A 17854-nucleotide genomic window follows, 5' to 3' on the forward strand; every position below is an offset into this window, starting at 1 on the left:
TAGGCCTACCAATCCCTTTCTCCCACCACTGCTTGGACAGAGAGTCAGCCACACTGAAATCTGTCATGAAGTTGAGACCCACCTTTGGTTGACTTGCGGGACACAGCCAGGCAATTGAACAGAGGCCTGGCACTCTCAAATGCAGGAAGATGTTTTCTAACGTAGGCTGTGATAAATGTTGCCTAATGGGATGGTTTCTTACCCAAATGGTCTATTATTTAATGGCAATATGTGGGCAAAAATGTGCTTGGGCCGGTCGATTTAGATTGGATTGAATAGTGGAGTACGTGGATGTTTGTTCAGTATCCTGACAATAAAATCTGGCAACCTGTAATCTAGCTTTCTGGCAAGGTACGTTTCCTGAAGCAACTCAAAATGTTAACCGGAATTCCCTTTATGTAGCTACAGGTCTCCTCTGGTAGGGAATTATTATCAGTAGGCCTACCTCTGGTACAACACTTGCTTACATTTTTATTATAAAGCCCCTTTAGTGACCTAGTACAAACAAGAAACCAGGAAAGCCTAGTTCAGCCGGCCCGCAATAAATAGCATTGATCGTTGTTGGCCCACGAGAACCCGGGTCATCCACGTAAAGAAAGACGGTGTGAACTACTACGCCACCAAGCTCTACAATTTCCGTGTCGGTATAGCCTCTTGACATTATATAATTTTGTCACGCATTAACATCACGTCGTTTGAATATTTCTTTAGAAACCACTAACCATTTAAACTGAGTAAAGTTTCTTATTAAGTTTTCATAGGAACTTCATGGCTTTTGACACTGGCCCTTTTAACAGCTTATTAGCCATTCGTGAATGACATTGATACAATAACTAGTACTGTATCAATAGGTGACAATAACGGACTTTTTCGTCAAGTGAAAAGACGAAAGAATCGCCTAGTCAGCAAAGTTTGAACAATTCCTCTTTTGCAACTGGCCGTTTTAACAACTAAGTAGCCATTCGTGAATGACATTGATACAGTATCTATCAATATAGGTGACGATAGTGATGGCCATTCGAAGCTTCATTACCGTACTTCTAGCAGCATGATATTGTGTTTGTAGCGCTAACTCAGATTTTATTTTTCAAAATAAAAGCCATCATTGAAATATACAAGGTAATATAGTTAACAATCTATAGTTAACACATCATAACAATCCATCACTCTACCGTTCAGGAACGGAAGTAGGTGTTTGAATATTGTTGTGATACTACGTGAGACCCTTCTCTCCACCAGATAGTGCTCGCTCTAGGAGTCCCGACAGCGAAACGCAGTGAATTTAACGCGCTGAGATTTTCACGCACCATATATACAATCAACCAGGTCATGTTATTTACTAATAACGCCCACTGCTGAACGCGGAACTCACGATTTGCTGTTGAGGAAGGTAGTCAACTACGATTGTGTAATTGTTCAGTTGATTACGTTTTCTAATGTAGTGCTTATTATTTTTATCGATTTCGTTGAAGTTGTATTTTATACTGAATAGTTTATAATTATTATTTAATTGCTACTGTTAACTGAGCAGGTATCTACTGTAGCTACGCTACACCTAGGTACAATAGGTAACTTTACCTGTTAACGTACCTTTCATCAATACCATCGTTTTTTGACTTGTAATTTCTTAGTTGTTTTTCAAATAGGCCTACTGTCTTTATCTATTTATAATCCATTATTCGTTTAGTAGATAAGGTTTAGAGGTGTAGGTGATTGAACGTTGAATGCAATAACTTGTATCTTGACACCTGTTCCTACCCACACCTGTTCTACAGGTTTTTGAGATTGCTTTTATGCAAACTGAAGAGAACTCTACTTCCCAAGATGTCACCAACGCAGCCACAGTGTTACGCGCTGCTTACAAATTGTGTGTGCTCTATAATCACAGTACTTATTGTCTGTGGCCAAGCAGATAAAGTAACCACAGATGGAAGACAGAACCGTTCACTGGGGTCCGCGCACCGCCTTGCCAGTTTACCTACTCTCCATGTTATTGTAGTAAAAGAGGGGGCCAGCACGCTAATTGAGTGCAACATCACTGGACCCCGAGAAAACATTCAGTGGTACAATTCCAAAGGACACATGCTTGATGAGCAAGAGGGAGGTAATACATATAGCTAACTCTAACAAGTTCTAGTTAAGCAGTCTGAAACCTTAACACCATCTTACAACTTGCCTTACATTGTATATTTGAGAGCAAGTTTAACTTTTGTTCTGTTTCTTCAAGGTGGAAAATGGCTGATTCAGGATCGGGGTGTTTTAAATATCACAGCAATCAGTTTTGAAGACAGAGGCCGTTACACTTGCATCTCCTCCAGCTCTGCCGGAACCTCCAACTACACCGTAATCTTACGCGTGGCCTACACCAACAGCGGCTTGGGCCTGTACTATGTCATTGTGTGCCTCATTGCCTTCACCATCACCATGATCCTCAATGTCACACGCCTCTGCATGGTTAGCAGTCACCTGAAGAAGACAGAAAAGGCCATCAATGAGTTCTTCCGCACAGAGGGAGTCGAGAAGCTCCAGAAGGCCCACGAGATAGCCAAGCGCATCCCCATCATCACCTCAGCCAAGACCATGGAGTGGGCCAAGGTCACCCAGCTCAAGACCAAGGAGTTTGCCCGCCACATGGAGGAGCTGGCTCGCAGTGTGCCACTTCCCCCACACATCCTCAGCTGCAAGGCCTTTGTGGGGGAGGTAATAGAGACAGTGAACCCTTCAGTGGGGGTGACCTGTCTTCAGCAGGCAGTGCCAGTCAGTCCAGAGGGGCAATATGAGTCCTGTGATGTCATGATGCCAGTAGAGCAGGAGGGCCCAACAGCACAAAGCTTGATGTACGGTGTTGATGGTACCGGTGAAAACAGCCTGAATATATCGGTGAGCGTCCACCCTACATCAGAGTGTTATGGTAAGAATGAGAAGTGCTCTGAAGTGGCTAAGGTGTCTGCGCCCCTGCTGGCGCTGGGATCCCACGGCAGTGTGGCCTATGAGAGTAACATCTAGTTGGGCTAGTCAGGAGGGATAGAACACCATTCAGCCAAGGCCATAGCATATGATTCACATAATTTTCATACTCATCAAACCATTCAGTGACCCCTCGTGCCCTCTGGATGAGGCCATTGCCATCCTAGAAGAGATCCAATAATGAACCCTCTTTCCTCTTGCCATCTTGATCTAAAATCGAGGTGAGGCCAACTGGGCCGGCTCTGCATTTTTATACATGCCAAGCTCATGATAGGAATTTGAATTGCTTAATTGTATCATTAATGTACTTTTGTATGGAAACATCTGCATTAAGTTTGTCCACTCATTTATTCAGGGCTTGGTGAAGGGTGAAGAATATTATTTTAAATCCATGAGCTGTGGTGATATGAAATATTGTTGACACAGTACAGCAAAACAGTCTAAATGTTGGTGTAGTGCCCATCAGTTATGAATGTTTCAATATCTGTATTTACAAATGATTTTTACGGTTTGTTACTTAGAATATGAAAGAGCACCAAAAATGATGCTAACCATGAGCCTTACAGTCTGTATAGTCCTATCAGGGCCACAAGAAATCATTGTTTGCTAACAGGCTACTTGTCACGCATCTGCTCTCTATTTGCACAATATAAACCGCAATGTATGGAATAAGTTTGTTATGGCTTTGTTGGATTCTGAAGGTTTATATTAGAAAATACCCTTGTATGGTATGTTCCAACCTATGGTCCATGGGCCTATTCTTAGAGCCTATGACTGTCACATGGACAACTCCTATCAGGAGGTATGGACAGGATGTATGGATTGGATGTGTGGGGGCCTGTCAGTAACGGGCATCACGTCTTATCTATTATCCTTTGTTCAGAGTTAGTCAGCACTTATGCATTGTGTCAAGTTTCTCATGGCCATAATCTCTCAGCTTCCAATTCCTATATGGCCTCTGCTGCTAGATGCCTATACAGGGAGGGTTTGGGTACCTGTTGGACATTTGGAGCATTGTTGAAACATCAGAGGGGAGTGTTGATTGTTGAAGCTAAAGGGTAACCATGGAACTTTGGAAGGTTTATACATAAATGTGTACACTATTTACTTTGACGTTTAAAGTCACATTGAAATAACTACTTTAATAATTTCTCGAACACTGCTGTTTATTTTATTTTTTTAATCTGAAATGCATATATTCCTTTTTTGTACTGGATCTTGGGAGATTGACTCAAAGTCATCCAAAATCATGCGGTTTCATTACTCTGAATATTAATCTGCAAATAAAATAAACTGTGAATGTTTTAATAAATGTATTTAAATAATCCCTCTTCGTTCATCTTTTAATGGCCAATTTGTGGAAGAATGGTGGTGAGAAAAAGGACTTGCAGTGCTTCTAATGTTCTCAAATGGAACATGGCAACGCAGCCGAACTTTGATGCGCACAGTTTAGACATATTACTTTAATAATGTATGTGTTAGTTTATTTTAGAACACTTCTGCTTGAGGTGTGGCTGGTCTAAATGCGATGTCTGATTAGGTGGGCATTAGAAAACATATTTAAATACACTGTAGTCCAGCTCCTCCAGGGTAAATACACTGTAGTCCAGCTACAATCGGCGCTGTTACATGAGGCGAGCTGGACAGGGCCATAGAAGGGCATCAATCCAGCAGCAGGACCGGTATCTGCTCCTTTGTGCGAGGAGGAACAGGTGGAGCACTTCCAGAGCCCTACAAAATGACCTCCAGTGGGCTACTGGTGTGCATGTTTCTGACCAAACTATCAGAAACAGACTCCATGAGGGTGGCATGAGGGCCCAACACCCTCTAGTGGGGCATATGCTTACAGCCTAGCACCGATTGGCATTCGCCAGAGAACACCAGAATTGGCAGTTAGTGATTTTGGTTTCTATGAAACATTACGCCACTTTGTTCTAAACTAATTACACAATGTAATGTGATTTTGTAATCTTAAATATTATGATTTGGTTCATCGAGTCCCAATGTGTGATTTTAGTGTTCTCATAATTATTTTGAGCAGTGTACTTACAAATACACATCCCTGTATTTTCAAAAGTACCATCGCGCCCAAGAAAGCTGTTGTTCCAGGTGTCCTTCTCAAACAGCTTTTACACAAAAAGGGCATTAGAACCTCTTTCGACCTCATAAACATTGTAGTGGCTTTTCACAGTTTTGAGGGGGGAAATGACAGACCCTTATTGGTGACTGCAATTATCCTTATTTTTCATATCCTCTTTATGTACCTAATCTTCTTTTGAAGGATGTTTGAGTTATCCTTCATAAAATAATCTGTCTCAGTCTGGAATTAGATGGAAGCATGACTGGCTGCTGGAATTGTCAGGTATTGTCATGATCTGCAACACAGCCAGGAGGATTTTGGACAGAGGCAGCAACAAGTCTTTAGAGCCTGGTACTCGGGAGGTGTAGGCCAAGACCTCATGTGTTCCAAAGTTTAAATTGTTTCCTTATATTTACAAAGATGCATTCCTTATATTTACAAGGATTTGGTCATCCTTGTAAACCTATGGTCTCTCAAGGCTGTGGTCATCCCTGTTGCTTGTGCACCTTTTCCTACCACAGTTGAATATGCTGATTATGCTTTGATACGGCACAGAACAGCCAGTCCTTTCAGCAATGACCTTTTGTGGCATAATAAGTGTCAATAAGTGTCTTCTGGACAACTGTCAAGTCAGCATTCTTCCCCATGATTGTGGTTGTGTGTACTGAATCAGACTGAGGGATAGAAGGCTTAGGGAGTTAATTAGCTGATTAGAACTCTTCTGAGGTCAACATCTCTGTATTGTAAATTTTTTATTCTAATATTTTCAGATACTGGGTTTTTGATTTCCATTAAATGTAAGCCGCAATCATCAAAATTTAAACAAAAAAGGCTTGGAATCTTTCACTTTGTGTAAAGATTCTAGAATAAATTAAGGTGTCACTTTTTGATTTGAATTTCAAAAAATAAAAAAAACGTTTCCACGATATTCTTTTATTTTTTTTTAGATATACCTGTAAACTGAGTGGTGTAGGAGGTGGCATACGCTGGCATTATGTATAGGCCTAAACACTGAGTAATAAATGGTTCATTGTTAACAATTAACAGTTAAGCAGCGTTGGTCACGATATCTACTCATGGAACATATCACAAATGTTTAGCTAACGATGTTATTAAATGAGCAGTAACATCTTAAGTGCAGCTATGTGCATGGTGGAAGATGCACACAAGGATTCCTAAATCTGAAAATGCACACTGCATTGGAGCGTTTGCATGTGAGTAGGAATTTAAACAGGAAATATTCATCTGTGATATTTGCTTAAGTCTGCACCAATTGAAAATGTCCATGCTCTTTCATCCTTCTCTGGCACATCTTCTTGCTCGCTATCTGCTACAAGTCAGATCCCTCTACATGCATGAAGCATAAAGTATGAAGCATGAAGTCTAGGCCTAATTGACATAGGCCTAGACTATAGCCAAATCTCAAATCGCATACCACATACTATGTACTACAAGTACAGTACGTACTTCGTGGATTATGGTAAAGTATGTACTGTTTAGTATATAGTTATTTAGTATGCCAGTATTGGGTCTGATTGGGACCTACATTGTCATAATATTGTGTCTGAACATAAAATTTTGTCACACATTAACATCACACCAAGTTTGAGTATTTTGCTAGACACCATTAAGCATTGTATTAAACTGACTAACATTTCTTATGAAGTTGACTTCCACCACAAATAGCATCTGTGAACTGTATGCCTTTTGCCACTGGCTGTTTTAAAAGCTTATAAGCCAGTAATACTAGTATCTTAGTATTTGGAATAGTCATAAGAATTGAGCAATTGCTAGCGAGACTAAAGATGATCTTTACACTGCCAAACCTACTTCATTTCAGGGCACAACAATGTTCGACATTGATGCAGTAACTATCAATATAGGTAACAATAACTGACTTTTTCATCAAGAGAAAAGACGAGAGAATTGTAGAAATTCTCCCCCTCCTCTTTCACATTTCAAGTAGTTGTGGTCTATATTACACCCAACACCATGCATGGGTGCATACTTCGAAAAAAACACCAGAGATAGTAGACCATCTGGGAACATTTGGCATACTATTTTCAGCAGACAATGGTTTGAGACATACTAATCTTCTCGCATACTATTCTGGCATACTATATAGTATGCAAGTATGTGATTTGAGATTCAGCCTATATAAGCAGTGCATCTAAAGACCAGCGAGTTGCAACCAAATATGGCATGTCCATTCCTCAACAACCCTGTGGATGAAGGTGCTCAGATTCTACACAGAGCGTTTACACCACCAGCCCCAAGGGTCTTCAGAGACAGAAGTGTTCTCCACTGGGCTTCCCTCACGAGTACCTGTGGGAGAGGTTTAGTAGGCCCAGCAAAGTTTACCTATGCAGTCTGCTGGAACCACACATAAGGCAACACACTCAACGTAGCCATGCCTTGACCTCTGTTCAATCTGTCTGTATAGTTCTGCGTTTCTTTGCATGTGGGACATTCTTGTACAGTGTTGGTGATGTAGAAGGTATTGCGAAGGCAACTGCACAATGGGAAATAAGAGTATGTCTTGCTCTAAAGCAGTTCTTGAATATTTTCATCACTTTCCCTGTTCATCTTGAAACACAAAGAATCAAGGAGGTGTTTTCTTATAAGTGGTACATGTGTTTGAATCTAAGTCTTTGAATTGTCGTGTTTATATAATCACAATGGTACAAGTCTTGAACGTTGTTTTTTGCCGGGCCGCGTAAGCGAATGTAGTATTTTTAACTGGAATTATAAACCTGTGGCTTTTGGGCCCTGCCATTCCAAGATGCTCTGGTGGGGGCGCATGTAACTTCATGTTAGAGTAGCTCAATTAATAGAAAAACATATTGACAGAAATTCTGTCAAACACAGGGTATGGCATTGCCCACCTACTAACAGAAAGGGATTTTCCAAAACATAACTACACTAGAACTGGTCCCTGCAGAATTTGAACCAATAACATCTGGCAGTAAAGGCACACGGCATAACATGCTGCGCTACCAAGGGAATGATGCCAACAGCAGAAATATTTGGTGCCTTTATGGAAAATGTCTTGAGATGTGTCCTGTTACTTCTTCACCAACACTTTCAACATGTTAACCTAATTTCAGAGTAGATTGCAATAAAATAAAAAAGATTGTATTTCTGTCAAACACAGGGAAGGACTTTTCCCACATATTAATAGATAGAGATTCTGCAAAAATAATGAAACTAACAGTGGCTCCATTGGGAATTGCACCACCAACCCCTGGGAGTAAAAGCTCACAATTTTATTATTTTTTTTTCATTCAGATCAAGATCAAGAATACAAGAAACACAAAATCAAACCATAATCAACCAACAGTGCATCTCATAGTCTCAAAAATTTAACAAATGTCTACCACTTGGCAGAATGGATATTGAACTACTTCCATCAACAAAATATTTCTCAAAGTCCATATCAACCCATTTAAGTACAAGAGATACATCTCGCTTTACCACTGGTACAAAAATCTACCAGAAATCCTTTATTTTACCTTCAAAATGGGCGATGTTCCTCCTTAAATGCACTCCATATCTTGCATGACTTAATACATAGTTTATCAAGTTCACATCAGGTTTATTTGTTTTACATACACCAAACAATATAATTTATTCCCAATTGTTATTCCCAAGAACACCAGCGTCCCAACTATCTTTAATTAGACTTTTTAACTTATCATAAAAATTGAAGAGACACCCGCAATACAAATATATATGAAGGAGATTCTGTACATCCCTCCCACAAATATCACAATTGCGACACATCCTTATTAACCTGGTGCAATATTACATTTGTGTATATCTGTGTATACCTATTGTGTATACCTATTGTGACGTAACTGAAAATCATTATGTTCACATTCAAAGCTATTCTACTTGACATTCAGTGTAGCCCAAATCTTTTTTTCATCCAAATTTGGAAATACTGCCCTCCAAACTCTCTCAGAACCTTTTAACAACCTTTAACAAGATCTTCTAAAAGAGTTTCACAGAGCACCCAGAAAAGTTGATCGTTTTACCACTTTCCCCAATAAACAAATTTGGAAAAACAAATAAATCCTCTCTGTCACCCCCCTTGTTGATTAATTCCGTCCAGACATTGTGTATGCTCTTCTAAACTTTTTACAAAAAGAATATGTACTGCACCTCTACTAAAGTCTTCATTACAATCACAAATAATTTCCACTATAGCCTGTAAGGGCAAAACCCCCAGAATGATCTCATAGGCAAAATCCTTTATTAGTCCCAGACCTGCACACAGAAAGAGATCACTGTATAAGAATCTCCCATTACTCAGAATATTGTGATTCAAGAAAACAGGTTGATTCATAACCAAATCAATGTGATTACACTCATATGAAATGTCTGGTAAGAAGTCGACCCACGCCTCAAATACCTCCCTATAAAACTCTGGAACATCCTTAAACATGCCCTTCCTCATGCTCATCAATAAGCTATTGTCTTCACATTCACCACTGTGATGCAAAAAAGCTCTCATAAAATGCTTCCACCCCTGATCATCAATACCATATAGATATGCTGAACCACATCTCTTATAGTGCAAATAGTGTCTGTAATGTCCCAGCCAGGAACCCCATAAGCCTGTGTATATGCCACAATGCTGCCAACCACATTTTTCATTCTGTTTGCCAGCACCTTAGTCATTATCTTATAATCACAATTTAGCAATGTTAGCGGTCAATCATTTTCTAATTTCAACTTAATCCCTTTGTTCTTATGGAAAATAATTATTATGCCAGTGGTCATATTTTCTGGAACCTCTGCATGTTCCTGCATGTACAAGAAAACCTTCAAAAATATCAGTGCCAATATGTCAGTGAATGCATTATAGAACTCGCTAGTAAGTCCATCCAAACCTGGACTCTTACTGCACAGAGAAGTCTCAATAGCTTTGACAATCTCCCCAACCAAAATATTTGCGTGACACGTCTCACTCCATCTCTGCAGTTTCAACAGGTTAACCTAATTTCAGAATAGATTGTAATAAAAACAAAATAATGTAGAGAGTGTATTTCTGTCAAACAGGTGGAAGGACTGTTCCCACATATTAATAGAAAGGGATTTTCCAAAAGATAATTTAACTAAATTATTCTACTAGAACCACCAACCTGGGCAGCGAAAGAACACTGCTTTTGTTTTCTTTCTCTCTTTTATTATAAAAAAACAAATCATCCAATACAGTTTACATCGACAAAACACCCATCCTTCCACACTGCTTAACCCTCTGACCTACCCAAGCACAAGTGCCAGGGTTGAAATATTTAGCGCCTTTATTGATTACATAGGGGACCCGAAATATGGCAGGCGCTGCCCGCCATATTTCGTGTCCCTGTCAATCAACAGTGTTTTTTTCAGATAATGTCTTGAGATTTTTCATCAAAACTTTCAACAGGTTAAACTCATTTTACTCCCACATATTCATGGAAAGAGATTCTCCCAAAAAATTCTAAAATAACAGAGGCTCCAGTGGGAACCGAACCCCCAAACCCTAGGAGTGAAGGCTCACAGCGCAACCCCCTTATTTTATTTTATTTTTATCAAAAATTCTTAATTTACAATATGTACCGTCTAGTCATTGTTTTTGCTCAAACTCAATACAAACACAACGGTGATCAGATACATAATTCACCTACTGCATTTGAACTTCACACATTTCTCCTTTATCCAACCTTCCTTCATTACACTAATCGAACATTTCTGTAATGATGCACCCCATTTCACCAGAAATAGAAAGAAAAATACCTCCAATAATTATTATCAAAAAGAATAAGTAATCCTACCACCCTCCCTTCTCAATATTAATCCACTCCCTTCAACAAACGCCTCATCAAAATTCCCCATATCACTTTCGCTCAACATATCTCTGTTTCTGAAACATTGACACAAAAATTCTCCACACGTCAACTCGAATATTCATAATTCTTTCTACAGAAAACAGCATACCTAACAAAGCTCAACACAACATTTAACAGATAAACGTTTACCCCAGCCATTTTCACCGTCGTAACTTAAAATCATGATTTTCGCACTCCAATTTATTCTCGGGCAATTGTAAATTACCCCACAAATGTGCAATGTTCAGCTCTGGAAACATCTTAACCCACATCTTCTCAGCTGCAGGTCTATTTGTAGCCAGCAACATCTTATATCATTGTTTTGTGCACACACTAGATAATAATTTCTTGCTTTCCCTATTACAAATATACAGATTAGGAAACACATACAGATCTTCCCCCACCCCTTCTCCATTAATAACTGTGCCCCTGTCTTCTAGAATGCTGTTTTTAATCTTTTCAAACCCATTCAATATAGTTTCTGTACAGACTTTGTCATGTACTTCTCTCACAGTATCAATTATTGCTTGACCACTTAAAAACCCAGGAATAACTTCATAAGCAAAGTCCTTAAAAAGCCATAATACATTGTCTTTTTCCATGCCATGAACAACCCACTCTCATACACCACATACATATACAGGTATTTCTAAAAAAAACATTTCCATACTCTTCTAACCCATACCAAAAGGTTTTCACAATTTTCATCTGGAACGCTTTCCTCTTTGCTTCCATGTCCACCAACTTAAGTCCTCCATCTTTATACTCTGCAGCAAGTGTAGACCTAGAAATCCTTGCATGTTTTCCATGCCACAAAGAGTCAGATATGACAGCGCGCAGATCTCGTAAAACCCATTCAGGCAACTCCGTCACTCCCAGGACAAACACACATTTTGATCACAATAGAGAATTAGTCACCACCACTTTCCCCTTTTCATTTCAGTCACCTCATCTTCCATACCGTCAGTGTTTGTTTGATTTGATTTAAAACCCCCGTCCAAGTCATGTTGCATGCTCCAATCTCGTCAATACCCAGGAAAACTCCAAGTGTTTTAATATAGCCGTCTGCCCTTTTAAATTGGTAGTTACAACCAATGTCAGTGACCATTCCTACCACCAACACACATTTCTGTCTTATCAACATTTATTTTTGCACCTGAGGCCTTCCCAAACAGTTCAAGGCACTCCACAATCCTATTAACACTGTTCATATCTTTTAGCGCACACGTGTCCTCGGCATACTGATGCAGCACACTGACAGCTCCCCCTGGGATCACAATACCCTGTATTTGAGAATCCGCTTTAAGAAGCGCTGCTAATGGCTCTACTGACAAACAGTATAACGCAGCTGACAATGGGCAGCCCTGCCTCACTGACCTTCCTAGGGGAAATGAATCCGTTAGCAATCCATTACATTTCACCCTGCTAGTTGCAGATCAATACAACAGCTCTATCCAGTCTACCATCCGCTTCCCAAACCCAAATGTCTGAAGTGTCTGCATGAGAAAAGTATACTCCACTCTATCGAATGCTTTATTCATATCTATGCTCGATACAATACCTCCCTCCACAGCCATGCGTCTCATCACATCTCTAACTGTACATATTATGTCTGCCACATCTCTCCCTGGGGGGGCAACTGTAAGCCTGTGTCTCTGCTATCAGTCCTCCCATGACTCGGTTTATTCTCGTCACTAGAACCGTGGCTAAAATCTTATAATACACATTTAATAGGCATAATGGCCTTTAATACTCCAGCTTTGCCTTACTTCCCTTATTCTTATACATCATAGTTATTAGCCCTGTGGCCAATGACCCTGGGACTTCTTGGTTCAGCTCCATATTTCTATAAAGCACTAATAAAACAGGTGCCAGTATATCTGCAAAGGTTTTGTAGAATTCACTTGTTAATCCATCAGAGCCCGGACTTTTATTACTCTGCATAGATGATATGGCCTCTCGGCAACTGTTATATCTGCGTCACACATCCTTTTATCTTCTTCAGATAACTTAGCATCAACATAGCTTAGCACTTCTGCTATGGAGTTTTGCTCAGGAGTACCTCTTTTATAGAGATCTCGATAAAAACATTTGACAGTATCTAGAATAGCCACCAGGTCCTCAACTTTCTTTCCCTTCACATCTTCAAGCTCAACTATTTGATGACTAACCTGTTTTCTCTTTTCCAACCCTAAAAAGAAAGCAGTACATTTCTCCCCTTCTAAGGCATATTGCACTTCTCACCACTGCCCCCCCCCCTGCATCTCTCCTTTTCAAATTTGTTTACTGCCTCTTGAGCTTTAATTAGACTTGCTATATCATACTCGCCCTCCCTTTCTGCTTGGTCAATCTCGAGGTCCAGTTTCCTACCTAATTCAATACCTTCCCTCTGTAAGAAAAAGTTCCTTTGTTTAGCATATCTCATACTTGACTTTTTGATATTACACTTCAGCCCCTCCCACCATACCCTGATATTTAGTTGTTTTAAAGGATTTGTAAGTTTGTTTCTAATCAGCTCAATAACCAAATCAATATTTATCCTCTTTCAATAATCTTGCATTTAAACACCATACCCCGCCTCCTCTGCTAGATAAGACTATAACCCAACTAAAAATTATAGCAGCATGGTCACTTAGGGGATTTAACTTGTATCTCATTTCCTGTACCTGTTTTAAAACATTGTCACTAGTTAAACAATAGTCTATCCGGCTCTGCTTAATCGTGTTAAGAACAATCTGCCTTCTAGAAAACTGTCTCTTGACTGGACAGTAGGGGCTACATCCCTCAGAGCACATTTGATAACCTTTCTGTTTTCAGCGTCTGTCTTTCAGTACTCAATACGTTGTTCATGGGGGAGGGGGGCGAGGGAGCCGCAAATATGCCACTCAAACACTGCGCACAAATCTCACTATCCCGATGACAATTTCTTACGGTAATATACGGCTAGACGTCGCTTGCTTGTTTCTAGACTACATTTCTTCTTTATATCAAAATAATTGCCAGTTGTTTTCTTTCAAATGACACAACAAATGGGTGAGTGTTACAGCAAATTAAATCTAGATGTACTCCAAAATGTACTTTGCGTGTTTCGAAAATATGCGTCTCGTCTACATTAGCTTGTGTAAGCAGCCAAAGAAGCGGCGAGGTGCTTTGGCTACCATTTATCGGGAGTTACATTTAGCTTATTTAAAATGTGTAAATTGACGTGGCTTTAAAGGATACATATTCATTATATTGTGTTATGATACAGTGACAACAACAAAAAGTATACAGAAGTGATTACAGTAGTCGACTGTTCTTCAACATTGACAACTATGTAATTTATTGAACGACAGCATTCAAAAACATTTCATATTTTAAACAGAGCAAACATTTTCCTCTGAGAAGGATTTCTACAAGAAATCAGTCGACGGCCTCGACTGTGCTTATTGTATTGTTTCCTCATGTGGCAAAGACTTAAGGAGATCATAGCAACAGGAATTTGCAGCGGTAAAACTAGTGTAAAATACATTTTTGGTTTCAATTCAATATTCCAACAATATCCTTTCTCAGATGTATTTTTACTTCAGTTTCAGGTACAAGATCACCCAATCCCTTCTCTAATCAGTTGTCTGACTCAGACTTTGCACCCTGGATGGGTGCACAGACAAGAGCCAGCAATGTGCTTCCAAAAACTGAGCTTTTAAAAGGGTTTTCAAAAAAAGTGAGCCATCAGAAAACAACCACCGCTTCAGCAGCAGTGAATGAGGACATTAATCTGGAGCTATTACAGAAGAAAAAGGTAATAATGAAAAATTCCTTGAAAGAGAAAGCAAACTACATGGTTGAAATGATTCAGTAGAAATATTGGACAGTTGCTGTGAAATGTTGTAATATAATCCATTCTTCTTACACTCGAGCAAGACAGAACTGAGTTCTTTGTGTGAGGAATTGGGGGTTTCATCTGAAGGAACCAGAGAGGACATAATTAACCAACAGAGAGCTAATGCTCTACAATAGAGGTCTCAAACCGGTTCCACAGAAGGCCATGTGTCTGCAGGTTTTTGGGTTTTCCTTTAAATTGGTTCCCAGTTCAGATCTAAACAACAAGGCGGGGGTAGAAACTAACCAATTAGTGACCTAATTAGTCAATCAAGTACAAGGAGAGAGCGAAAACCTGCAGACATTCGGCCCTCCGTGGAACCGGTTTGAGAGCTCTGCTCTACAAGGACATATATCCCAAGATATATTCATGAAAACTGGAGGTAGGGCGTGTCAGATGACTAACTTCTAGTAAGAAATGACTGGTGCATTTACCAAATGACTATGAAAAATCCTTATGCCTGTTTTTGATTGTTAGGTGGAGTATTGCATTTTTCCTGTCCCCTCTCTGTGGTTTACTACTCTTCAACACTTTGGTGGCAAGAGATCAGCCCTACTGAGTTTTAAACACAGACCTAATGTCCACATATCAGACATTGCTGGACGGGTGGCTCGTCACACAAACAACAGAACTGAGTAGACCTTCTTCTCTCCCAATGATGGAAGGCTGTGTGAACCCACACAAAAGAATATAGAAAAGGCCAAGCTCAACGAGCTCAGAGTTAAACTACCATGGCTGAAGAAAGGATGAGAAGGCAAGTAAGACATCACTCACTTTGGCATGGCACATCCCATCACTGGTTCTTCCCCCCACTATTCACTATACGATAGATTCCACCATAAGAACCAGAAAAGAGATGAGGAAACTGCATAGTTTAAACTTAGTTCCTAAGTTAGCAGCAATAGTAAATTCATCGGTGGCTGAGCAAATAAATAGAGAGCTGTCATCAAGCAGGTACTTCCTGTGCTCCATGAAGGACAGCCATTTCATGTTTTCACTAAGGCTCATCTTCCACCTGCACAACCGGAATGTTAACAAGTATGAAGAGAGTATAAAAAGGATGACAGAGGATGTACTACAGATTGGTCCAGATGGACGACTCTGGCTATCTGGATCAGGTACTGAACTGTTTGTCAGACTCTGTTCTGAATAGTAACATTATCAAGAAAGTGGAGGCGGCTACACCAACAGTTGGCGGGGATAATACATCGGGTGATCAAGGAGTTTGTTTCCGGTGGTTGATGGACTTGAGGTTTGTTTTTGTTTTGGCCAAATGCTAATGTTTTACTAGGTAAACATACAACATTGTACACATTTCTGTACTTTTGCCTCACTGCTAAAGCTACATCACACAAAACAATATAGCAAATGGAATACAAATACAAAGGTATAAACATGCTGAACAGTTATTAGTTGTAATCATGCAAATGTGGTACCCCTAATAAATTATTTTTTAGGCAAAACTTGCTGAACAGGACAACCAAACAGTCCTACTGATGGTAGGCAACAACCATGCAACTGTGAGTGACCTGAAAAGGATCTGTCCACTGGCACTTTTGGTTTCTGACACATCTACAACGTCCACCTCACCATGGGTACATGACAATGTAAGTTGAAATGTAACCGAAAGATCTAATGTGCCCGAAAGTAAATGACACATTTACATTCCATAACAGCAATGCTGTAACAGGTTTTTTGTACATGTTGACGTTTACAGGGGTTCAACACCAGAATTGCACAACTCGCTGAAAATGTCCAGAACGTGAGTGTGAATATGAATTTCTAATGACATTTTGATGAAAGCATTTGTTGTTATATTTCTCTATCGATATCTCATTGACTAGGTAACAGTCATCCCATCCTTCATGTTCCCTTACAGGTGGCGGGATTGGAGAGCCCACCACACAGTTGGGGACACGAACCTGTCCTGCATAAAGGTAAATGCATGTTTTACATTTTCCATTATAGCACATCATCATAGTCTTCAAAGAGTGTACGACTCCCTGGCCCTGTACAAAACAATTATAAAAAATGACATGCAGTTGCTGAGGTACTTTAATTTGCATTTTATAAACAAAATGTATATGTAATTATTCTTGTTCTGGTTGATCACTGACAGTAAATACACTAGTAACTGAAAATCCAAATGTTCATTACCTGACAATTTTGTATGCACAATATTTCAAGTTTCATTATTAGAGTGGCTTACTTTCATCTCTGAAAGCATGCAATATTCTCCTTTCCTTGCTTTCTAGTAAGATAAATAATTGGTTGGGATATTTACTGTCATTTTCCAGTCAAAAAAGACACATTGAATTTGTAATGCGTCAGAAACATGAAGCTGCCGTAAGTGTGCCGTGTTTACAGTTTGAAATCTTTTGAAATGGACACTTAACATGTAATACATCTAACAGGTCGGTCTGCACCGTGCTGCACGTCCACATCGCTAAGAGGGATGTAGCGGCCTCCCATCGCCGTCGGTCTCAACATCTGTTGTCGCTCGTCCGTCCTGCTGAACATCCACTCGAGGGCTCCCCCTAGCGAGGACGTCCATGTGACCGTGCTGGACGTCCAGGTCGCTAAGAGGGATGTAGCTGCCTCTCTGCCTGGATTCATGTCTCGCCACACGTCACACAGCTGTCTTGTAACCATAAAATTCAACATAGCACTCTTGATTTGCTGATCACCAACTCCATCTCCATCAGCAATCTCTCAGTGTACGATTTGGGCGTGTCCGACCATAAGGCCATTTCAATGGAGCTACCCATTCTGTCCTCCGTCAGAAATTCTAGCAGACAAATCAGTTTCAGGAACCTTAAAAACATCGACCCAGTCGCTCTAACTACTGACCTCCGTCATCTCTCTGCTGTCAACCCCCTTTCAGTCACTAAATCTGTGGATTTCTATAATTCGTCACTCAGCGTCATCCTGGACCGTCATGCCCCAGTCAAGTCCAAAACCGTCACCTTCACACGCTCAGCCCCCTGGTATACCAGTGAGCTGCGACTACAGAAGAGAAAAGGGCGTGTCCTTGAACGGCGGTTCAAGGACTGAGGACTTGCTGTTCATAAG

The 17854-nt window shown here is 40.1% G+C and overlaps 1 protein-coding gene and 1 long non-coding RNA gene across 4 annotated transcripts; both read left to right on the forward strand.

Moving 5' to 3' along the window:
- The first annotated feature begins 1188 nt into the window (after positions 1-1188).
- LOC105011144 (microfibril associated protein 3) lies at positions 1189-4294 on the forward strand. 3 transcript variants are annotated; one of them, XM_010870972.5, is made up of 3 exons: positions 1189-1390; positions 1776-2104; positions 2228-4294. In XM_010870972.5, the coding sequence occupies exons 2-3, from the start codon at positions 1825-1827 to the stop codon at positions 3004-3006; spliced, it is 1059 nt and encodes a 352-aa protein (XP_010869274.2). In that variant the 5' UTR covers positions 1189-1390; positions 1776-1824; the 3' UTR covers positions 3007-4294. The 3 variants fall into 3 exon arrangements, with proteins under 3 accessions (XP_010869274.2, XP_034148973.1, XP_019903621.2); XM_034293082.1 differs by having other exon boundaries at positions 1190-1390; positions 1913-2104; XM_020048062.3 differs by lacking the exon at positions 1189-1390 and adding an exon at positions 1424-1568.
- A 10760-nt stretch (positions 4295-15054) lies between these two features.
- Positions 15055-17443, forward strand: LOC109615903. The gene is made up of 5 exons (XR_002196923.3): positions 15055-16034; positions 16240-16389; positions 16500-16544; positions 16662-16719; positions 17197-17443. It is a non-coding gene; the product is annotated as an uncharacterized LOC109615903 (long non-coding RNA).
- Positions 17444-17854: the final 411 nt, after the last annotated feature.

This window comes from Esox lucius, chromosome 7 (genome assembly GCF_011004845.1).
Source record: "Esox lucius isolate fEsoLuc1 chromosome 7, fEsoLuc1.pri, whole genome shotgun sequence".
Lineage (NCBI taxonomy): Eukaryota > Metazoa > Chordata > Actinopteri > Esociformes > Esocidae > Esox > Esox lucius.

What these genes read in the sequence shown, in the direction of transcription:
- LOC105011144 (XM_010870972.5), top strand. Translation starts at nt 1,825, where the DNA reads ATGTCACCAACGCAGCCACAGTGTTACGCGCTGCTTACAAATTGTGTG. An exon ending in GCTTGATGAGCAAGAGGGAG is followed by an intron (nt 2,105 to 2,227) that starts GTAATACATATA and finishes TGTTTCTTCAAG; the next exon opens with GTGGAAAATGGCTGATTCAG.